This window comes from Purpureocillium takamizusanense, chromosome 3 (genome assembly GCF_022605165.1).
Source record: "Purpureocillium takamizusanense chromosome 3, complete sequence".
NCBI classification, from domain to species: Eukaryota; Fungi; Ascomycota; class Sordariomycetes; order Hypocreales; family Ophiocordycipitaceae; genus Purpureocillium; species Purpureocillium takamizusanense.
The window spans coordinates 2,599,905-2,620,970 of NC_063070.1; the positions used below are offsets into that span (position 1 = coordinate 2,599,905).

At 58.4% G+C, this 21,066-nt stretch overlaps 8 protein-coding genes across 10 annotated transcripts; 3 read left to right on the forward strand and 5 right to left on the reverse strand.

Annotated features, from left to right (window-relative positions):
• Nucleotides 1–59: 59 nt before the first annotated feature.
• NOT4 (RING-type E3 ubiquitin transferase) lies at nucleotides 60–6,073 on the reverse strand. The gene is made up of 6 exons (XM_047985595.1): nucleotides 5,896–6,073; nucleotides 5,709–5,775; nucleotides 5,509–5,621; nucleotides 3,694–5,432; nucleotides 3,400–3,498; nucleotides 60–2,631 (listed from the first exon to the last, which is right to left on the reverse strand). The coding sequence occupies exons 1-6, from the start codon at nucleotides 5,937–5,939 to the stop codon at nucleotides 317–319; spliced, it is 4,377 nt and encodes a 1,458-aa protein (XP_047841572.1). The 5' UTR covers nucleotides 5,940–6,073; the 3' UTR covers nucleotides 60–316.
• Nucleotides 2,775–3,188, reverse strand: JDV02_004384 (uncharacterized protein; the record flags this gene model as incomplete). Its single annotated transcript, XM_047985596.1, has 1 exon — nucleotides 2,775–3,188. The coding sequence occupies one exon, from the start codon at nucleotides 3,186–3,188 to the stop codon at nucleotides 2,775–2,777; it is 414 nt and encodes a 137-aa protein (XP_047841573.1).
• Nucleotides 6,074–6,323: 250 nt separating the features above from the next.
• On the forward strand, nucleotides 6,324–7,461 carry ALI1 (Putative NADH-ubiquinone oxidoreductase 30.4 kDa subunit, mitochondrial). Its single transcript, XM_047985597.1, has 2 exons — nucleotides 6,324–6,793; nucleotides 6,847–7,461. Exons 1-2 carry the CDS (start codon nucleotides 6,430–6,432, stop codon nucleotides 7,353–7,355), a joined length of 873 nt encoding a protein of 290 aa, XP_047841574.1. The 5' UTR covers nucleotides 6,324–6,429; the 3' UTR covers nucleotides 7,356–7,461.
• Nucleotides 7,366–11,466, reverse strand: JDV02_004387 (uncharacterized protein). 2 transcript variants are annotated; one of them, XM_047985598.1, is made up of 2 exons: nucleotides 11,064–11,466; nucleotides 7,366–10,854 (listed from the first exon to the last, which is right to left on the reverse strand). In XM_047985598.1, exons 1-2 carry the CDS (start codon nucleotides 11,067–11,069, stop codon nucleotides 8,056–8,058), a joined length of 2,805 nt encoding a protein of 934 aa, XP_047841575.1. In that variant the 5' UTR covers nucleotides 11,070–11,466; the 3' UTR covers nucleotides 7,366–8,055. The 2 variants fall into 2 exon arrangements, with proteins under 2 accessions (XP_047841575.1, XP_047841576.1); XM_047985599.1 differs by having other exon boundaries at nucleotides 7,366–8,262; nucleotides 8,317–11,466.
• A 1,518-nt stretch (nucleotides 11,467–12,984) lies between these two features.
• JDV02_004388 (uncharacterized protein) lies at nucleotides 12,985–16,203 on the forward strand. 2 transcript variants are annotated; one of them, XM_047985600.1, is made up of 3 exons: nucleotides 12,985–13,345; nucleotides 13,663–13,801; nucleotides 13,890–16,203. In XM_047985600.1, the coding sequence occupies exons 1-3, from the start codon at nucleotides 13,337–13,339 to the stop codon at nucleotides 15,764–15,766; spliced, it is 2,025 nt and encodes a 674-aa protein (XP_047841577.1). In that variant the 5' UTR covers nucleotides 12,985–13,336; the 3' UTR covers nucleotides 15,767–16,203. The 2 variants fall into 2 exon arrangements, with proteins under 2 accessions (XP_047841577.1, XP_047841578.1); XM_047985601.1 differs by having other exon boundaries at nucleotides 12,985–13,801.
• Nucleotides 16,016–17,663, reverse strand: COQ5 (2-methoxy-6-polyprenyl-1,4-benzoquinol methylase). The gene is made up of 3 exons (XM_047985602.1): nucleotides 17,566–17,663; nucleotides 16,976–17,330; nucleotides 16,016–16,907 (listed from the first exon to the last, which is right to left on the reverse strand). Exons 2-3 carry the CDS (start codon nucleotides 17,266–17,268, stop codon nucleotides 16,250–16,252), a joined length of 951 nt encoding a protein of 316 aa, XP_047841579.1. The 5' UTR covers nucleotides 17,269–17,330; nucleotides 17,566–17,663; the 3' UTR covers nucleotides 16,016–16,249.
• On the reverse strand, nucleotides 17,567–17,761 carry JDV02_004390 (uncharacterized protein; the record flags this gene model as incomplete). Its single annotated transcript, XM_047985603.1, has 1 exon — nucleotides 17,567–17,761. The coding sequence occupies one exon, from the start codon at nucleotides 17,759–17,761 to the stop codon at nucleotides 17,567–17,569; it is 195 nt and encodes a 64-aa protein (XP_047841580.1).
• Nucleotides 17,762–18,317: 556 nt separating this feature from the next.
• Nucleotides 18,318–20,254, forward strand: JDV02_004391 (3-methyl-2-oxobutanoate dehydrogenase (2-methylpropanoyl-transferring)). The gene is made up of 2 exons (XM_047985604.1): nucleotides 18,318–19,261; nucleotides 19,317–20,254. The coding sequence occupies exons 1-2, from the start codon at nucleotides 18,659–18,661 to the stop codon at nucleotides 20,088–20,090; spliced, it is 1,377 nt and encodes a 458-aa protein (XP_047841581.1). The 5' UTR covers nucleotides 18,318–18,658; the 3' UTR covers nucleotides 20,091–20,254.
• The last annotated feature ends 812 nt before the right edge of the window (nucleotides 20,255–21,066 follow it).

Below are 21,066 nucleotides of genomic sequence, written 5' to 3' on the forward strand. Positions count from 1 at the left end.
GTCCTACGACTTCATTTCTCGTCACAATACCACCCAAGGGCCAGTGTCGTTGGGAATGGTACACATTGTCTTCTATCTGTGCGCTTTTGACACACAATAAGTCTGTACAGCTTGTGGTACACGATATGCTACAAAGCTCGCTCGTCTAGCAAATATGCAATCGCTCGAAAGTGGGACGGCACGGTGATGGCGGTCCATGCATGACAGGTCAATGTCACCACCCACAACAGCAACCTCCGCACCAAGTGTGCGTGACCGCAAAGAGCCCAAGACTGTCTCTTCCTCCTGCCCCTCCAACGCCCTTGCCTCACCCTGCTTAGTTCCCGGAGCCAAGCAACAGGCGCCTGTTGCGCTTGATGACGGCATTGAGGCCCTTTTCGAGCTTCTCCGTCTCCTTGCGGGCGGCCGCCAGGGCCATCTCTGCGTCCTCGACGCTCATGAGCGGCATGCCCCCGAAGCCGCTGCCGCCGCCGCCAGGAACCTTAGGTCCGTCCTCGCCGTGCGCCACGACTCCCGCGCCGCCCGTAAAGTCCTGCATGGCGCGGGCTCCCTCAGGTGCGCTGTAGATGCCCACGCCAGCGGCCGCGTCGGGGCCGTAAAAGTACGGCGCGAGTGAGTTGAGGCTGGCCGCGGCCGAATCGCGGCCCGGGGACGCCCCCTTAGGGAATCCCATGTTGCTGGCGCCCAGGTTCAACCGCGGCAGAACGTACTGATTAATGTAGCTAAGGGCGTCTTCACGCTGCATCTTGCCGATTGGGTCGTGGGATTGAGGCTGCGATGTCGTAGGGAAGATGTTGGGCCGGCCGTTGGGAACAGCCCGTCCCTTGATGAGAGAAAAGGCGCCACTGCCGGGTTGGTGGCGAGGCGCAACAAACACCCCTGGGTTATCGGCCGTTTCAGCAATGGCCGCCTGGAGTTCAAGGAATGCATCCTCTTCTTCGGGTGTCAGGGAGCGGATGCAGTCCCCGTTTGGCGTAATCATCATCCGGCTGCCATCAGTGTGGAACTTCTTCCGAACCGGCTTGCCCGCACGAAGGGTCGCAAGGTCGTTTTCGTTGACCTCACCGCACTTACACGCACAGTCCTTGCAGTAGCCACTTTTGTTGGCTGGACCGTTCGAGCCGCCGTGGTCTTGTCGCGGCGGTCCTCCGGCGCCTCGTCCTTCGCCCACAGGCCTGAGCATCTGCAGGCCACCAACAGCTGTCCGCCAGACTAGAGCCCGTACCGCCTGGAAAGCCTGGAACGGATTAAGATTCGGTCGATCTTGTTCCGGGGGTTGCACTTCCGGCTGGGGCTCAACGGCCGCGGGAGCTGGCTGTTGCGGTGTCTCTGCTGGTGGCTCTGGCTGTGGTTCCTTTTCCTTGGTCTTTGCTTTGGCCGACTTCTTCTGGCCTTGACTCTTCGCCTTGGCGTCAACTTCGACCGGCGTCTTGTTGCTGCCGGCATTTTGTTTTGCGGCAATGCTGGACGGCTCCTCGTCCTTGACGATGGTCGGCAGCGAAGTCTCTTCCTGGGTGTGCGCCGTTGGCGCCTTCGAGGGCTTGTCCTTCTTCTGCTTCTTCTTGCGCCCCAGGATTGGCGCGTGCTCTTCCGGCTCCGATTTGGGGGCTTCGACTATTATCTTCGTCTCCTCTTTCATGGCTTTCTTGCGCTCTTTGCGCTGTGAGCTCTTTGTCGAGGCTCGAACTGCCGCGGTGCCGACACGAGCCGGTGGCGGCGAGCCTGCCCGAGAAGCGTCTACAGATGCGGACACCATGCTAGCCGTGTCACTGACCATTTCGCTGCCTGGTGTATCTGGTCGCTGGAATCCTGCCGCCGTCTTGGCCGCGACCGAAGGAACAGGGGAGGGTTGGCTGGGAATGTCAGCCTTGTTGACCGGCATCACTCGGATCGCCTTCGGTGCAGCTTGTTGCGCCAGAGTGGCAGACTGGGCGGACGATCGACCCGATGCATTCGCCTTGACGACGTCTTCCGAGTTCACTGGTGGTGCCCTGTTGCCAGCTTTGGTGGCATTTCCAGCCCTTTTGCCTGTTGGCTTAGACGGAGGGACTGGGCTGCCCGGAACCGCCTCAGGAGCTTTCTCTGCTGCCATCTGCGGTGGTTTATCGGGCGCCTTGCCTTTGTCTAGCTTCTTGGAGCCCGGAGCGAGGAAAGGGGAGGGCGGCGTCAGGACGGCAGGTGATGTAGTCTGTTTCCTAAAAGCTGTGGCCGCAGCCAACGTAGGGAATTCTTCGGCCGACAGCCCAGCCCGGTGTCGCCCGTGGGCTGGCTCAGCCGGGCTCACGGCTGGCACGTCATTGTTGCTAGCCGCTGATTTACCTTTCCGCTGCGTCTCTGATGCCGTGGCGCTCTTCTGCGTCGTCTGTTCCTGTATGATGGCTCGGCGATCGAAGCTTTGCAGCGGCATCTTCGGCACAGCGGGGGTCACGCCTAATAACCGTGCCTGAGCTGGCGATGACGAGGCCTGGAACGAAGACTCTGTGTATCTGTGAGGGCTGGAGAATCCTGGGGGAGCGGATGGTCCAGGAGTCATTGAAGTCGTGGCGTTGGCCGGGGTGAAAACGTTCGGCGGATCATCGACTAGTTGATCCACGTAGCTCCGTGCCTCTGGATCTAATGCGAGCTCGTCATCTAGTCGTAAAGCTTGTCAGCATCCGCAGACAAAGCTTGCTGTGCCCAAAATCAAAGACGGAAACAAAACGCAAACGACCCCAGCCAGGGTCATGACTCCACTTCGACTTTTATATACAGGTACAGGATAGTGAGAAGTCAAGCTACGGCTTCCCATCATCGTCTTCCACGGGGAACAACGAGGGGAAGGCAATCTTGGAGAGAATAGAGGGTATAGAGTCTTTATTCTGACCAAAAGATGCCGCCCACCCAGAGGGCGCATCGACGCGATCTGTTAACATACATGCGGGGCTTTCGTGGAAGACGATGATGGCTTGCCTGACTTGACTCTTCAAACGTTCCAACCCGCGGCCACGCCGAAGGAGACGATGCGAACAAACAAGAGCTGATGGAAGAAGGGAAAAGAAACAAGAAGTGATCTGAACTGCCGTCGTCCGATCTTGTGAACAGCGAAAAGAATCGAGCGGACGCCTGTTGCAAGGAAAGAGACACACGTTTCGTGTAGCCGTCTCAATGGCCTTGCCAATGCCTGCCTCATCATAAAATGCAAATCTCATGCTCCGTAGAGCAGATGGTCGCCCTCTTTATCGGCTCGTTCCCGAAATGCCCTTTGAACGCCGGCCCTCCCATCACCCTCGGATTACATGAAAAGGACGCAGAAACAAATGGCATGCCCACATCAAAAGCAACTTGAAAGCAAAAACATCCCTTTACACGGCTACCACCGTGCATAATTGGCGTTGTACATCATATTCGGATTGTACCCACCTTGGCTCTGACTTCCAAACAGTCCCTGGCCGACTCCGGCATTGCTCTGCGACTGGTGCTGCATCCGTGCCTGCAAGATGCTCGGGTCCACAAGATCGACTAAGCCACTCCCCCCAGAGGAGGAAGTGTTAGCATGTCTGTGCTTCTTCCCCTTCTTCTTCTGCTTGGAACCGAAGTCTTGGAATGCCCCAGGGGTACCGTAGAGCGATGCCATGAGGCCGGCAGCAGGGGCTGGGGTGGAGGTAGAGGAAGGTGGATACTGGTGGTTTTGATAAGAAGAAATCATGTACTCACGCTTTCCAGCATCGTGAGGCTGGTTGCCGCCGCCGCGGTTACGCCCAGTGACGTTCTGCAAGAGCTCGTTAGACGACTCCCGGGGGGCTCCGCCCATGCCCGCAGCACCAAACTGGCTATACATGCTAGGAGGCGTGCCCGTCGACTTGAGGCCGGGTGGCGGCCCAGCGATGGTGCTCGGGTAGTACTGGTTGGAGCCAGGGGTCTGGTAATTTGGCATCATCGACGACTGCTGAGCCATGGCCCTCGAATTTCCGGCGAGTTTAACGGCCGTGGCCGAGGTCGAGTTGTCGTTGGCGAAACTATAGCGCGACGACTGGCGATTGTGACCGGGGCCTTGAAACATGGTGCTCTGGCTCGAGATGCCGGGCGGCAGCTGTTCGGTGTAAGCGCTCTGGCCTCTCATGGCCAAATGCTGAGGCGTCATGGATCGGTTGAGGTTGCTGCTATGACCGAAACCAAAGCCAGAGCCTGCGAGAGCACCGCCCAGGATGCCGTCAGTGCTGCCGCGCTGTATGGGAGGCTGGGCCTGGCGCTGCTCAAAGCCGTGTCCGTCTCCACCCATGTCGCGTTCCTCGGGTTCGCCGCCGAGAGCGAGACTACCACCACTAATTTCAGGCTCGCCTTCTGAGGCAACCTGGGTCTCGCCCTGCTCGTCCCCGTCACCGACTCGGGCAGTTTCGTCCTCCTCACGCATGCGTCTTCGCTTCTCACCGCCATGCATATCGAACATCGGAAAATACTTGCCAGTGTTTCGCAACTCTTTGGGGAAGTTGCTGTGGTTGAAAGCGGGTGCGCTTTTGGCAAAGACCTTCAACAACTCGCTGGAGGGTGGAAGGTCTGGCCGTTTTGCCAATGCAAATTGAATATCATAGGTTTCAATGAGGTCTTCGAGGCCTGGTGGACACTGAGGTTCTTCGACTGCTTCCTCCGTAGCCTCATTGGTCGCAGGCAAAGATGCCGACACAGCGGGGCTGGAAGCAGTTCCGGTCGTGGCGTGACTACCCCTACGGCTCCGCTGAGGGTTACGGGCCCAGCTTGCCGACGACGGCAGTGCGGAAGAGTCGACGGGGGTGTCTGTCCCTTCTTTGCTTGAGGAGCGTTGCATGGCTTGGGCTGCTAGAGGTGGTGGAGTGGGTTGTGAGGGCATTTGTCGAGAAGCAGCCCGAGCAGATGAAGGTCCGCCACCGCCGCTAAGTGGTCGCTGTGTCTGACTAAGGATGCTGTTCATAGATGATAGATCTTGCCGAGAATAGCTGTTTTCCTCGTCCGCCTTCTCGTGCAGAAACATGCAACCAGGGTTGTTGCACTTCTCAAACTTCAACCAGGCAGAACAGTACTTTGTCGTACCATATTGAGCCTTGAGCACACGTTCTCCGTTGACTGAGCCGTGGACTGCCTGGATGCACTTGAGAGCGTCTTCGTTCTTCTCAAAGGTGACGTAGACACCGAGGGAATGATGTTGTCCGTCGGGGGACTTCCGATTGGAAATCGAAATCTTCTGGATGACACCGTATTGCCCAAAGTACTCCGGCCGCCTAAGCGTCTTGAGCAGCTCGTCTTCCCGGCCGCCTGGGGCGAGGCCGGTTACGTAAACGAGATTCTTCTGGACGACGCGTACGCCGATGAGGTTCTTTCGGGATTCCTTCTCGACCTCGCGCTTTTGCGCCTCTTTCTGCTTCTGTTCTTGCACGCGTTTCTTGTGATTTTTCTGGATGTTTCTCGCAAAGTCGGCGGCTCTGTACATCGCGTCAGCAACTCGTCACGCCAGAGAATGCCAGGAAATGATATGGAGAAGAAGATGTGTCGACATACTCCTCGGGAGTCACAATCTTATACTGGATTGTCTTTTCGTCATAGGGTCGTCGGCATGCTGGGCAAAGCCCGTTCATATTATTTTTGATGTTGTTGAAACAGAACTGACAGACCTGGATGACAAGGTTAGGACTGAGGCCGCGTGGACAGGCACTGAGCAAGCGCCACCGGGCATCCAAGGGGGGGGAGGCGCGACAAACTTTGTAACCGCAGGGACACGGTCGGAAGTTTCGATCTGTCAGGTCGAACTCTTCGATACATAGCGGACTGTTTGATGTCAGCAGGCGAACCCCAAGCATGCAACGTGGGCGAACAGGCGGCAGCCGGCAGGTGGGAGTGAGAGGCGGTGGCGCGTGGGCCCGGCCAGGCAGTAAGGGCAGAACCAACCATGTATCCTCCTCCTCCTCTATGTATAGGTCCTGAGGGGCCATCTCGTTGGCTCTACTCTGCTCTCGCGAGCGGTCGGCGAACAAAGGGATGGTGAGTCGGGAGTGTGAGTCGGCGGAGGGGAGCGTAAGGGGAGATAAATAGGTGATGGGGGTTGATGGTTTGGTTTGGTAGACAGGCTGGGCGCTGCAAAAGCTGTGCAAGAAAGTTACCAGCTGAGTTAGTCTTGATCTGGCCTAGCCACTAAAACGCGGTTCACGTGACTAGCGCGCGACCGTGCCAAGGTGATTCACCAGGGCGCGACAAGACATGGGCGGCGCTAGGCAGCTACGTGTTGGCTGAGTAATGGCGCACGCAAGACTGGAGGTAAATTTCTATGACCGGTAGATATTCGGAGATTTGGCGCTGTCCCACCACCACCCGAAGGCCGCCTCCGAAGCAAGTCCATTGAAAGCATCACGATCCGCCGCAACCCCCAGGGCACAAGGCAGCCAGTCAACCGTCAATTGGTCACCAGCAGGCACGAAATCGGCCATGGCGACCAACCTCTCACGCAGCCGGACGCTCGTCTCAGCTCTGCGGCCCACGCGACCATCGCTGCAGGGCCGTGGCGAGCATGCCGCCCGCGCCTTTTCCGTCTCGGCTCGTCAATTTGTCGCAATGCCCAAGGAGTCCGAGAACATGCGCAAGGCACCTCGCGACCACATTGGCGTCCTCAAGGCGCCAATTGTCAACCCGGCCGACCAATATCAAAGCAAGGCTGACAACCTCCACCGCTACGGATCCTGGCTTATGGGCTGCATGCCCAAGTATATCCAGCAGTTTTCCGTATGGAAAGACGAGCTCACCATCTACATCTCCCCCTCGGGCGTCATCCCCGTCTTCTCGTTCCTAAAATGTACGCATGCGCCCGACAATACCGCATCAGCGTCGTAACTAACCCATTCACAGACAACACTGCCGCCGAATTCACCCAGGTCAGCGCCATCACCGCTGCAGACTATCCGACCCGAGAGAACCGCTTCGAGGTCGTCTACAACCTCCTCTCTGTGCGCCACAACTCCCGTATCCGAGTGAAGACCTATGCCGACGAGGCGTCCCCTGTTCCGAGCGTCACCAGCCTGTTTGACGGCGCCAACTGGTACGAGCGCGAGGTCTACGATCTCTTCGGTGTCTTCTTCGCCGGCCATCCCGACCTGCGACGAATTATGACCGACTACGGCTTTGAGGGCCATCCGCTGCGCAAGGACTTCCCGCTTACCGGTTACACGGAAATTCGCTACGATGAGGAGAAGAAACGCATTGTCACGGAGCCTCTAGAGCTCACCCAAGCGTTCCGCAACTTCGAGGGAGGGTCTAGTGCATGGGAGCAGATCGGCCCTGGCCAGGACCGCAAGCCCGAGTCCTTCAAGCTGCCAACGCCGAAGCCTGAGGAGAAGAAAGAGGAGCCCAAAAAATAGAGGTTGGGCATTGTACTGTACATTCTTGTCGTTATTCTGTTCCAAACCAGCATACACTGCTGCCTTCGCCAACCATAGCTGCGTGTTGTCGTATTTTGTGAAATCCTGATAGCAATCACCTGACCCTCATTATAAGACGACGCGAGTCGTTCAAATGTGGCCACGGGGCGCACTGCTATGTGGCATTCAACGTCAATGGTCTTTATCGCTATTCCGCCATTTCACAAATACTAGGCTGCGCTCTGAAGCTCCATTCTGACCCATGATTCAACACCTGCCAGCACGCCATCGTCTAGGCTTCTCATAGAATCAGTGTTATGTCCATGTGGCGTCTGATACAGCTCCGCGACCCACCACCTCAGCAGGGTCCGAGGATATATGCACGTGTATCTCGTCCAAGCATTGTACTTCGACGTCAAGAGTACGAGAGCCACCGCGCTTGCATCCTGGAATCTTGCATTCAGCCGTTCCGGCCCAAAACGATATCTGGCATGATAAAATGAGCTCCGCAAGACGTCGACACACTTGAAACGCGCTCCGTGCCTCCAACCCAAACTCCGCCATATGCTAAATTGTGTCAACGCATCGTACACGGTCCCTGCGTGATGCTCCAGGCTGGCCCAAAAGACGGGAGTGGCTATATAGATAGATAATCGAAAAGTATTGAGCGCCAAATCGAATTGCCGACATGTGATGCGCCTTACCACATGTCATCTTGACGACGGTGGTTCCGATCGTCATCCGCGTTGTCATTGTATTGATAGTAGTCTTTCATGTCCTGGCCGTAGCCCTCGTACCCATAGGCATCGTGACTGTTATCGTTGCCGTGCTCATCTTCGTATATCTGAGCATCGTCGACGTACTCTACTTGGCCGTCGCCCGCAGAATCGGCATACTGAACAGCAGCCTGGGAGACACGGTTAGTTGCATGTCCCAGCTCGCCAGTGTCGCTGCTACTCACTCTGTGGTAGTCGAAGTTGTACTGATCGAGACTATTTTCAGCGTCTTGATCGTCCTGTATCTGCTGCTGCGCCAGGTATTCCTGCTCCTGCTGCTTGCGTCGGGCCTCCTCCTCCAGCCGCTTCTGCTGGGGCGAAGTCGGCACATTCATCTGCGGGTGCATCGCCTGAACGATGGCCAAATAGCTGTACATGAAGTTGCTCAGGAGGACTTGGCTGAGAAGGGATCGACGCGGGTTGGCCAGCTTGATGTGGGCCATCCGATAAATCGCCCTCTCTTCCAAGAGCGGGAACCGTGTCCAATTGTAGTCCACGTCCGGCTGGAGCGGCTTGTACGGAGGGTCTTCTGGTACTTGAAGATGCTGATTCTTCTTGTGCACCTTCTCCTTCTCCTCCTTCCGCTTGCTGCCTCCGAATATTGAAGAGAAGATGCTGCCGTCCTTGTCCTTCTTGGAGTCACTCTTGCGGTTGCTCTCTTTTCTGCGCTCCTCCAGGAGCTTGCTGTCGACGTTCTCGCGATCCAACACAAGGCTTTCGCGGCTTTTGATATTGCTCTTGTCGATTGACGTCTGTATAACGTCGAGTCTGGCATTGTCCTGGGCTTTCGCGGCCAGTGTTCTCGTTTTGGACTTTTTGCTCTCCTCCTTTTTCTTCTCCCGGTCGTCCGTCACACCCTTCAACCATTTCCAGGCGCTGCCGGATCTGCTGGATCCACTAGTGGACTCGTCATCTCGGTCTTTCTTTGACTTTCTTTCAGGTTTCTTGTCCCCTTGAGCAAGCGTAGGGATGAACGTGAGGTTGTCCGTGCGAGAAGCGTCGCCTCCTGAAATGGAAGAAGGTGACGCGAGTGCGTCGTTCACGGTGTGCAGTTGCATCGATACAGGCGACTTGGAAGTGTATTGAGGCTGGTTAGTGTGCTTCATGGCGCTATTGTTGCCTGAGCGTCGGCTTGAACGAGGTGGTGGTTCTTCCACAACGATTTCGGGTTGAGTCTCGTGGGTTGTCGCCAGACTCTGAGACGATGAGCGCTGTGGAAACGATCTAGAGTGCTGGTTGAACTGATTCTCTGGACGATCTGTGCGTTCTGCGGGCGCAGTCGAGTCCAGAGCTGGCGAAGCGGACGAAGTTGAGGTGCGAGCTGGCAGCTGGTCCTGGTGAACCTGGGGCGGCGATGCGACGCGATTCTCAGTGGAATCCTCGGAAGAACCGTCAGCACCGGCAGGGGCTGTAGTGGATTCTTGAGGGAAGTTGCGTTGTCTCCGAACGGATCGCGTTGGACGTGAGTAGTTTTCGGCGACGGGCTCAGACTGAACCCTACCAATCGAGTGGCCAGGCGGTGCCTCCGCCGTGGGTGGCGGGATCGTTTCAGACGACTCACTATCGTGTTGGCGGTTCGCGTAGCGCCTGGAAAAGGAGCCTTTATCACCGGAGCGCAGGCTACCGCCTTTTCGATACGTCGTTCTCGTGGAGCGGCGCAAGCCCATTCCCGGCGCCATTGGTAAAATAGGCATATCGTCGGCGCTGCCTTCTAATCCACTTGTTGTACCCTGAGACTCTTGTGCGAGCTTTTGGACAGCCTTGGTCGGATCCTTGACGAGTTCCTCGAGGCTGAGTTCCGGGCTGTGGCGATTGTCACCAGCAGATTTCTTCCGCTCCAGGCGTTCGGCGCCATCAACGTAGCCGACAGCGCCGCGTCCACCAGAGTTGTCTATCTGCCGAGACAACATGGACTTTTTCCGCCTCAAGGACGAACCAGAGTCGTTGCGGCTCAAATTGCCATCTACCGAGAGCAAGGACTCTCCGGATCTCCGCCGAATGGACTGCACGCGCTTCTCGAGAAAGGACTTGAATTCGGTCGGCGCAAGCTCTGGGTGAACTCTGGCAGGAACCCAAAGGAGTCTTGAAGGGTCATTTTCGTCGTCGTCGCCACTTGGGGCTATCGAGGGCATGACAGAGAGGCCCATGGGTGGCATATCGGGATCGATATTGTTTCCGACATCCATAGACAGTCTCCGCAGTGCCTGAAGATTGCTTAGTTCCTGGGCGATATCACTTGGATTATCGATGTTAGTCAAGGGAAATTGGGAGCCAGTCGCATCTGCCTGAACGTCGCGCAACGACAATGTCGGAGATAAAGGCGGCTTGGCGCCATTTTCGTAGGACATGGTCCGTTGCGACGGGGGCGTGATGGGGAGCGTCTGGGTTTTGCGAAGGCTAAGCTGATCACTGCCAGAGTTCGGAGCGATGGGCGGCTGATCCGAAACGGATCGCGAGAGGCGCCTTCGGGTGTCGTCGTTATGCCTGTGCTGGCTGTCTCTTTGTTCCTGCGGCGCCGGCCTCGTGATCTGTTCGTGATAGGATGACCCGTCAATGAAGCTCAAGGGTCGGCCCCCTTCAGAGCCTGAGTCGTCTTCGTCGCCGTACAGGGTTCCAATCGCTTCTGTCACATGGTGGCTTGGGTCTGATATGGACAGCTGGCTGGCATGGCCTCGTCGGCTGCCAAAGCTGCCAGGGACATCGTCGCGGGGTCTAGATGAGGTCTAGGGAGCGATCGACGCATGTCAGCATGACTGAAATTCGCTCGATCATGAATTATGTTCACGGCAAGGACCTTGGCGCGGGGGGTTGTTCAATCTCGTCGACTCCCCGCTTCTCCAGCACAAGACACTGATCTGAGCTTCTCCAACGCGATCTCACTAGCACTGCCGTCCGTCGCCAAGGGGGGTTGAGTATGGGGTATGTGACGCACCATCATCGAGGGCAGAGTGCAAACACAGGGGGGGCAACGGTGCCGCAATCCCCTTGTGTATTGATGTCTTTGATGGGCGGCCGAACCCGGTGGTAGCGGTCTTACAGCCCTATCATGGACAGTCAAGCACTGCGGCGATGTGGGCGCGACAGTAACGAATTCGGGTCGTGAACAGCGCGAGCCGCGACATATACCTCCTGAGCCGGTGGACGTTGGTAAGGGGTTGGCGGTTTATCGTCGCATGAGGCTTGTCGGGCACGCGGCGAAGGAGGGCGATCGTCGATAATGCTCGCGCCTGCACGTATGGCGAGGCTTCTGCGAAAATGGACGAGCGCTCCGCTGCCTGTCTGGAGTTTCTCGCGGCTGTGGGTTCGTCGTGAAGTCGGGGGCAGGTGATTGAAGAAGTGCCGCCGTCCTGATCCAGCCAAGGCCCCCATGCCACTCAATATGGAACCCGAGCAGCGAGCTAATCAAATGGCTTGCTCACTGGGGGACAGGCGGCCAGTGTGTCACGTGGCCCTGCCGGAAGCCAGCGCGGCATTGCGGCCACCCTGGAACCACTTGCGCAGTGCCCCGCTTGGGGTACCTGGACCTGGGTGAAGTCTGCTGGGGGTGGGCGGTGCGGCCACTGAGTCGCGGGCTTTCGGGCACAAGATCACTTCCGTCCTCCATCACTGGACGTGTCAGGCTCGCGAGCCAACGTCTGGGCTCGTATTTGAAGCAGCGGAGAAGATACTGAGCACCACTAGAGATGACCGCCGTGTGTCAGGGATTCGGCAATTCGATTCCACATACGACTTGCACATCAACGCGCAACAAGCGCGCCTTCATGCTCCGTCGCGTCCTACATGTTGTCACGTATTCTTGAGGTCGTGACGTTCATCCGTCCATTTGGCCCCCACAATGTTGCTTGCTCGCTACCTGGACTTCCAGGCTGTCTCGTGCTATTTTTACAGGGCAGCACTTCGCAGGCACGCCACCGTCTTCAGGGACCAACCTAACCTACCTGGCGCTGCGAGGTGAGGTGGTGGTCTAAACCTGGAATAAGTGGTGCTTGGGCAGGACCCACCAGAAGCAGTGACCCGCGGAATCGGTACGCACAGTTTCGCCTCCTGGCCGAGCTCCCACGACTGAAGTGGTTTGTTAGCGGGGCGAGTTATACGCTGGTTCGACTGCGGGACACTCGGGACCCAGGGTTGGTACAGTAATGTGCCTGAGTGCAGCCACGCTCTGCCCGATGCCCAGTGCCCCTAGCGTTCCCGCCGCTGTTGAGCGAGGCCCGCGCTCAAACTAACACGGGTAGCCACCAAGGAGTATTCCACGATGCCGGCGTGGACAGTGAAATCAAGAAGGAAATATGGCCCGGACCAAGAAAGAGCTTCATCCCTGGCTGTCCGTTTCGTTCCACAAGCCCTTGGAATTGACGCACGGTGTTGATCGGGCTGCTGAGTGAATGTTGCGTTGACGTAACCACCTCCAGGGTAGGTAGATATTATAGACCGGGGTGCTGGTCGCTCGCCGATGTGCGATGTAGCCATGTCACCCAGGATGCAAGGGACTTCAGGCGGTTGAGTCAAGTTTGGGTTGAATACTAGCGCGTGAGCGGCCTCACAGCATGCCACTTTGCTAGGTAGTCAGACGTCGCCAGACCTTTCTTCCGCCCGTGTTTGCCTCTCGTGGGACTGCAGGACTGCCACTGGCTGTGAGAGCGCGGGAGGTGCGCGTACTTCGCAGTCACCAACTCCTAGGTACCTCTAGTACTGTAGGTACTAATCCTCTGGGGGAGAAAGGGGGGGGGGGGCCGAGGATGAACGGGGCGGCGCTTCAGTGATGCACTGCTCAAGCTGTGAGTGGGCAGGCTAGTCCTAATCAGGCATAACCCACTGCCCTCCCCGATTATTATGAAGCTGGGACTAGAGCAGCAAACTGGCCCGCCAGCTGCACAAGGCAAGCAAGCAACCTTGACCCCCGTCCTCACCTCTCCAGAAAATTATCCCCAGCTAGCAGCCCGCCAACCAGTCGTACCTTTCCCTCTCGAGGCGCGAAAAACCACATTGCTTGCTCCTGAGTCTTGGGGTCCATCATCCGTCATCATCCGCCATCATCCCCTCGCCGCCATCCGTTTGATACCCGACCCATCTTTCACCCACTTCCGCTGGCCGTGGCCTCCTCCTCCATCTCCTGACGAAGCCTTTAATCGTTCTCCGTGCCGCGCCGACAACCGCCTCCTTGCCAGTCCGCGACAAGACCCGAGCGCGCGTCTTGATACCACGATGGCTGCTGTGAGTCCCTGCTTTTCCCTCAAACTTTCCCGGCGTCGCTGCAAAATCGAGGCTCGAGCAGGCGCGAGAAATCGCTCGCACCTGCCACGGCATAAACGAAAAACGCCTTGTTCTGCCCACTGCTCCCACGCCCTGCATCCTCGACAGACACCCTTCCGCCCTTATTCGTTCCGGCCGCCAGCTTTGTCCATCTCTTGTGCCATCGGCAAGGAGCGCCTGCTCTGTCGTGATACGGAATCATGGGCTTTGCTGTGACGGAGAAGCGCTGTCTCCAGACAATGGTATTAGAGCGAGGCCACGGAACTAACGTTTGCCAGCCGCGACCATACAACAACCAAGGCTACCTTCAGAACGGCGCCTCGAGCCTTCAGCCAGGAACCGCACCTCTTCTGCCCAACCATGGCCGAGTCATCCAGACCGGTCCCATCAGAGTTCTCTGCATCGCGGATGTTCGAGGTATGTGCTCGCCCCCACCGTTGATGTTTCTTCGGGACTGCAAACGAAAGAGAGCCCGGTTGCTCACAGTCTCTCAACCTGGCCCCAGGAAACCTGAGATCCCTCAATGAGCTGGCCAAGCAGGCACGCGCCGACCACATCATTCACACCGGTGACTTTGGCTTCTACGATGACACATCGCTCGAACGGATCGTGGAGAAGACCCTCAAGCACGTGGCCCAATATTCGCCGCTCATCTCCGAACCAGTCAAGAAGGCCATCCAGCAAGGCGGCAACGGCCCCGTCAAGACCCGATTCCCCGCCAGCGACCTGCCGCTGTCCGAGCTGCCTCTCCTGCTCAGCGGCGAGCTGAAGCTAGATGTGCCTGTCTATACCGTTTGGGGTGCTTGCGAGGACGTCCGTGTACTGGAGAAATTCCGATCTTCGGAGTACAAGGTTCCCAATCTTCACATCATTGACGAGGCTCGCTCTATGCTTCTCGAGATCGGTGGCGTCAAGTTGAGACTGCTTGGTCTTGGTGGCGCTGTTGTCATGCACAAGCTTTTTGACAACGGCGAGGGACGAACCACGATTGCTGGCGGACAAGGCACCATGTGGACCACGCTGTTGCAGATGGGAGAGCTGGTTGACACGGCTCATCGTGTGTACGACCCGACCGAGACGCGAATTTTCATCACACACGCCTCTCCGGCTCGCGAGGGTATTTTGAACCAGCTTTCAGTCACTCTCAAGGCAGACTTCTCCATCTCAGCTGGCCTGCACTTTCGGTATGGAAGCTCCTACAACGAGTTCAGTGTCAACCCCACGCTGGACCATTACCGCGGAAAGCTCGCTGCCTCCAAGGCCTCCTTTAACGATGTTTGGGAAACGGTCAAGGGCGAGGTCGAGCCTGCTATCCAGCAGAATGAGGCTCAACAGAACCTCTTGAAGAACGCGCTGCAGCTCGTGGAGAAGATGCCCACGACGGCCGCCGGCGGCAACCCCTTCGGTGGACCTGCAGCTGGCGGTCAGGCCGCTCTCGGCCAGGTGGATGAGAGCGCGTTCAAGAATATGTGGAACTTCAACCTGGCCGATGCTGCCTTCGGTTATCTTGTGCTCGAGGTCCAGGATGGACGCATCGGCACCGAAATGCGCGCCCAGGGATTTAATTTCTCACATCGTGGAGCTAAGCAACAACCCGGTGCTGCTGCTGCTCCCCCATCGGCGTCGACGGGCGGCCTTGCTACCCCCGCTCAGCCATCGACGCAGACGGGGGCGCCTCCGCCATATAGTCGAGAGCCGTCTGCAAACCAGCCCCCCAAGGCAGCGGCCTCTACCCCTACGGCCGCTGCGCTCAAACCTGGCACCCCCCAACCCGGCCAGACCTCTACTAGTGGCGGCGCTTCTGGAAAAGACACCGACAAGGGATTGGCAGCCGCCAACGGATCTGCCCATGCCCCCGAGCCCGTCGCTTCTCCCGCACCCAAGTCTGCATCGGATATTGTCGGCCTATTCATCATGAATGTCAACACCGAGGAACAGTGCCGCGACCTGTTTGACGAGGAGGACAAAGGCAAAATCGTGAAGGTGGAGAAATGGGGCGCCCAGAACAAGGTGGTCCAGTTCAAGACCGTCGAGGACCGCGACGCGGCCATGGCTCGCCTGCCTGACGACGTCAAGACTCGAACCCAGGAAGATCGCTCCAAACCCCTTGTCCGCATCTTCCAGCACAGAGAGGGCAAGCCGTTCAACAACCGAGGCGGCGCCGGAAACTGGGGAGCAAATGCCCGTGGTGGCGGCTCCGCGAGCGGTTACCGTAGCGCTGGTGGCACGAGCGACTCCGAAAGCAATCGACGCGGTGGTCGTGGCGGCCGAGGCGGCCGTGGCGGTGACCGAGGTCGTGGTGGTGGCCGTGGCCGAGGCGGACTCAAGGGAGAGGGCGGCACGTCCTCTCCTGCTGCGCCGGCCACACCGGCTGCTGAGTGATGTGGAGACGGATCGCCTGCGATATACGTCTCCTGATCTTGATCGGTCGACATGTCAACCGATTTGCAGATATGATCGTGGAACCCAGCTGTGATCTTCGATACCACTTTCTCGCCGTGTGATTCTAGGTCTCTCTGGAGCAAGGTTGGAGGAAAAGCCGAGGGCGGCAAGGGGTTCCGTGAGACTGCTTTTTCGTGTACGCGTACTTAATGAAGACTTTGGAGGCTGCCGAGCCGTCGACATTTCGGACCGGCCTTATCATTTGATTTGTATGGAGTTGAGTCGTGGCAACGCTAGCTAGAGGCTTTGGAATGCGAGAGGAGCGGCATCTGATCGTCCGTGTTGCCAACTGGTCATCGTGCCAGTCATCGCGTTGTGCAGCTCTCTTGTCGCATTATGAAGGCCTTCTAAGTTTTTACATTCACATACACTACTCGTACATTGCCATGAAGCACCTCAAGGGTGCCGCCCTCTGCATCTCTCTCATACGGGCTTGATCCCTCGATGAATGGCGGCAATACCCCCTGTAAGGTCCTCGTAGCCCTTGCCGGCCACATCAAAGCCGGCCTCCTTGATCATATCCCTGAAATTCTCCTGACTGGGGAAGCGTTCGATGCTCTCTACTAGGTACTGGTAGCTGTCGCGGTCGGCGGCGACGAGTTGACCAATGAGGGGGATGGCGCTGAACGACCACTGCTTGTAAATGGCGTTGAAGATGGGGTACTTGTCGACTTTTGAGAATTCGAGGCAAGCGAAGACGCCGCCCGGTTTCAAGACGCGGTGTGCCTCGCGCAGAGCGGCGGGGATGTTGGAGAAGTTGCGGATGCCGAAGGCCACGGTGTATAGGTCTAGTGAGTTGTCCTGGATGGCGGGGGGCAGGACCTCGGCGTTGGCCTCGAGAAAGGAGAGAGATGACTGGTGGGAGGCGGGAAGCTTGAGGGAGCGCTGGCGGCCGACGGCCAGCATGGAAGGGTTGATGTCGGAGATTGTGACATGCACGTTGCGGTTGGCATTGTACTCGTGGGCGCGCTGGAGCATGCGGAAGGCGATGTCGCCGGTGCCGCCGGCTACGTCGAGGATGCGCTGCGGGCGACCGGGGGGATTGGTTGCGCCGGGGTTGAGTGAGGAGACGAAGTGGTCCCTGGGGAACGGAAGAGAGGCATTAGCTGTCCGATCTGACGCAATATAGACCACAGGAGATGGACGCACTTCCATAGCCGATGGATGCCCAGCGACATAAAGTCATTCATGCGGTCGTATGACTCAGCGACGCTGCTGAAGACGCCTGCGACGCGCTGCTGCTTCTCGGCCTCGGTGACCGTCTCGTAGCCAAAGTGCGTCTCGCGGTTACCCGTGGGCGTCGTGGCGCCGGCCCTGGGCTCTGGGCCGCCTCGTACGGCGCTCCCGGAGAAGGTCCGGCGGCATGTGTGGGCGGCGGTGAACTGTGTGGAGGGTCGGAAGGAGCGGGAGGCGCAGCTCCGGAGAGCTCGACGTGCCGCCATGGTCGCTCGCGTGTTCTGACGGACGCGAGGGACGTCGAATGGGGAGATCGGCGTGGGCGCGTCTGGAGGTGGTGCAGAAGTCGTCAGTTTTTTTGGGCGTCCCTCTTGCTGCGACCCGGCAAAGGTCCACGAAGGGGATGTGGGGTCAGCCTTGTCTTTGTCCGCCACAGTTGGTGTGGCTGACGCCGGCTTGACCAGCACCACCTGGGACACGATCGAAGGCTATTCTGGGCTCACTCTTTCGCGAGACGGACAAGGGAGACGAATTTAGAAAGGGACGGAACTGATGAGACTCACATTAATCGCTGCGCGTAGCAGCGGTAGTATTGCCAGCTTCAGAGTCGGGCGGAGCGGCCTCTCGCTGGTCCCTCCTCCACTTGTCGAGGCCACTGACAAATTCCTGCAGCTGCTGGCGGCTATACCAAAAGAGAGCCCCGAAGCCGATGACGAGGCCGACGATGAGACAGGCGATCTGGACTCGCGCCGAGGCCATTGCCCGTCTTTTTGGATGCAGGTACGTACTATTCGCACTTCGTTCTGGCAAGGCTGGGCAAATGCTGTGGCTTGTTGTACGTAGGAGCCCCTGTGGGGCCGGGAATGAGCGTCGACGGTCTCTCGATCTGGGGCACGCGAGATCGGATGCGGGATTGTTGGAATTTTGGGGATGCAGAAAGGCGTTGCAGAGGGCAGGTGGAAAGAGAAAATCGTCTGACAGAACACGCGAGAAGTTTACCAGTGTTTGTTCGGAATCAATTGTCCATGTTCATGGCGAAAACGCATCTTTCTTTCGACTGCCGCTGTTGCTCCGGCGGCTGCATGCTGAACAGGCTCGAGTTCAAGGGACCCCTCCGCGCAAGGAAACCTGGGCTTCCAGTGCTACCTTAGTACAGCCTGGAGTGCATCGAATCGCGGGGCATTGCCCACGCGCGAGCGGACACAGAGGGGCCAGCCCAGGCCAGCGAATGCTGGCCGGTCGCGCTGCATGAGGGCAGGTAGTGCGAAAAAGGGATGTATTACGAACTTAGATTCTTCGTGCTTGCCATCTGGCACACTCACCAGCAATAACGCACCTCATGCTCGAAACGGACTGCTGATTGGCATCGCGGGGCGCACTGACAACGGCTTCACTACGATTGGCCCCGCCACGAATCCGGGGCTGGTTCCATGGCACCTGCTGGAGGCGCGGGCTCCCCTCGGGCTACGGCGTCTGTTTGCCGGCGCGGGTTCTGTCGGCTCAAACCGCCATGGCCGTGCCAGGCCGTCGACAACCACCACAGTCCTCCCCACGGCCAGTGTCAGCCGGGGGTGACGAAGAAGGACACTTCGCCTTCCCAATTTTCCTCTTTGGAGAGACCGATCTCGTCGCGACTGTCGAAGTAAGCACTCCAACATGAAGTCTCGCGTCATGCGAAGCATGCCTCTGCGGAGGGCCGCGTCCGTGGCGACGACGTCAGCAACGACGCGCTCACCCGCCGCGGCCGCTGCCTCTGCCGTCCGCGCCGCCAGCAGCGTCTCACAGCGACCGCATTCCGACTACGTTTCCTTTCCCGGCGCCCTCAAGAGCGCCTTCACCAGCAACCTCAAGTACGAGGTGCCTGAGTCGTACCAGGCGCTGCCGACGTATCGCGTCGTCGACCAACATGGCGAGGTCGTCGACCAGTCCTTCACGCCCGACATCTCCGACGAGCAGGTCATCAAGCTGTACAAGGATATGCTGTACATCTCCATTATGGACCTGATCATGTTTGACGCGCAACGCCAAGGCCGGTTGAGCTTCTACATGGTGAGCGCGGGCGAGGAAGCCGTCAGCGTGGGGAGCTCGAGTGTGCTGGACCCCGAGGACCCCGTCTACTGTCAGTATCGCGAGCAGGGTTTCTTCAAGGAAAGGGGCTTCACGACCAAGGAGTTTATGTCACAGCTATTTGCCAACAAGAACGATACTGGCAAGGGAAGGAACATGCCCATCCACTACGGCAGCGGCCGGCTCAACATTGTACGTGACCCGCGATCCATGGCTGTCAAGGGTATCTGGAAACTGACTGATGCAGCACACCATCTCCTCGCCTCTTGCCACGCAAATGCCCCAAGCCTCGGGCGCCGGCTACGCGCTCAGGATGCAGCGGCTGCAGGACCCCAATTCCAAGCCCAAGGTGGCCATCTGCTTCTTCGGAGAAGGCGCGGCCAGCGAGGGCGACTTTCACGCAGCCATGAACATTGCCGCGACGCGGTCGTGCCCCGTCGTTTTCATCTGCCGCAACAACGGCTACGCCATCTCGACGCCGACGCTGGAGCAGTATCGGGGCGACGGCATCGCCAGCCGGGGCATCGGCTACGGCATCGACACGATCCGCATCGACGGCAACGACATCTGGGCCGTGCGCGAGTCGGTCAAGAAGGCGCGCGAGATGGCGCTTCAGGACGGCGGAAAGCCGGTGCTCATCGAGTGCATGACGTACCGCGTGTCGCACCACAGCACGTCGGACGACTCGTTTGCGTATCGTGCCCGCATCGAGGTGGAGGACTGGAAGCGCCGCGACAACCCCATCACGCGGCTACGCAAATGGATGGAGGCCAAGGGCTGCTGGGACGAGACCAAGGAGAAGGAGACGCGTGACGTGCTACGCAAGGAGATCCTGCGAGGCTTCTCCGAGGCGGAGAAGGAGAAGAAGCCCGCGCTGCGTACCATGTTCGAGGACGTCTACGAGGACTTAACGGACGACCTCAAGAGCCAGATGTCGGAGCTCAAAGACATGCTGGACAAGTACCCTGACGAGTACGACGTGTCCGAGTACGACGGCGGTAAGGACTCTCTGAAAGTGTAAAAAAGGGCCTGATTGTGAGGCGTCCACCTAACGAAGGCTTGAGAGGGCATCGCTGAGTCGTGCTGGTGCCGGGTGAAGAGCAGAGTTGGGCAACCTCCGTGGATGAAATGAGTGTACATAGCGTGCGCGCTGGGCGACTTGGTAATAGACTCGTTAAGACAGGCCCTGCTTCTGCTGTGCCCCTGGTAAACGAACATTTTCACCTGATAGATCGGCGTGTGTCCGCTCGCCTATCGCAGCCTTGGGGCAAAGAGCGGATCTCGCTCGACAGACGAATGAGTATCCACCCCGGGCGTGGTAACAAGCCGTGCGTTGCCTCGCTGGCTCCAGTCGGCAAAAGCTGTCATGCATTCCGGCCGCAAATACGTCATTTACAATGGGCCAGACCCATGGGAAGCGGTCGTGACTCGTACAGATGTGTTTGAGCGCCCGACATGTCGTTGACAAGGACGCCGGGTAGAGGCCGTTACCACCACGCGGGAGTGAATCCGCGAGACAGTGCCCGCCATAGCCATCCATGGCCCTCGCCATACGGCGGCTCGAGTGGAAAGTTGAATGGCAATAAACATCTGAGTGATGACGGGACGCTACAACATTGTGGAGGTCCTGCAACCGGGGCCTGCCAGCGCTAATTGGACCCCCGGAAGCCCTGCCGCGCACGCCATGCCTGAAGCGGAACTGCATGCTCCCCAAAGGGTCGACGCGGGATGCTCGTCTTTCGTAGCACACCACCCACGGGGCGGCGAGCACTTGGTACAGGGGGAAGATGTAGCCCGCTGCCACTAAAGAACACCTCCAGGGCTCATGGGTGCACGCCCCGGCACAGCACAGCGCGGCACGGCTCAGCACGGAATAGCATAGCGAGACGCTTGCCCTGCGGGCACATGGGACGTTCGGGCACATGCACACACACACCTCCAGGGCTTAGTAGGTACTCCCCGGGCTGGCAGGTCTGGGCGGGCCCCCTGGGGCACGC

Bases quoted from the DNA above. Each gene is read 5' to 3' on its own strand.
- NOT4 (XM_047985595.1), bottom strand. From the start codon at position 5,939: ATGGCCCCTCAGGACCTATACATAGAGGAGGAGGAGGATACATG. The intron at 5,622-5,708 runs GTTTGTCGCGCC...CTTGTCATCCAG, and splicing joins CGTGTCCCTGCGGTTACAAA to GTCTGTCAGTTCTGTTTCAA. The intron at 2,632-3,399 runs GTGGGTACAATC...CTTTACGACTAG, and splicing joins GTTTGGAAGTCAGAGCCAAG to ATGACGAGCTCGCATTAGAT.
- ALI1 (XM_047985597.1), top strand. From the start codon at position 6,430: ATGGCGACCAACCTCTCACGCAGCCGGACGCTCGTCTCAGCTCTGCGG. The intron at 6,794-6,846 runs GTACGCATGCGC...ACCCATTCACAG, and splicing joins CGTCTTCTCGTTCCTAAAAT to ACAACACTGCCGCCGAATTC.
- JDV02_004388 (XM_047985601.1), top strand. From the start codon at position 13,585: ATGGGCTTTGCTGTGACGGAGAAGCGCTGTCTCCAGACAATGGTATTA. The intron at 13,802-13,889 runs GTATGTGCTCGC...ACCTGGCCCCAG, and splicing joins CTGCATCGCGGATGTTCGAG to GAAACCTGAGATCCCTCAAT.
- COQ5 (XM_047985602.1), bottom strand. From the start codon at position 17,268: ATGGCGGCACGTCGAGCTCTCCGGAGCTGCGCCTCCCGCTCCTTCCGA. The intron at 16,908-16,975 runs GTGCGTCCATCT...TCCGTTCCCCAG, and splicing joins GGCATCCATCGGCTATGGAA to GGACCACTTCGTCTCCTCAC.
- JDV02_004391 (XM_047985604.1), top strand. From the start codon at position 18,659: ATGAAGTCTCGCGTCATGCGAAGCATGCCTCTGCGGAGGGCCGCGTCC. The intron at 19,262-19,316 runs GTACGTGACCCG...TGACTGATGCAG, and splicing joins GCAGCGGCCGGCTCAACATT to CACACCATCTCCTCGCCTCT.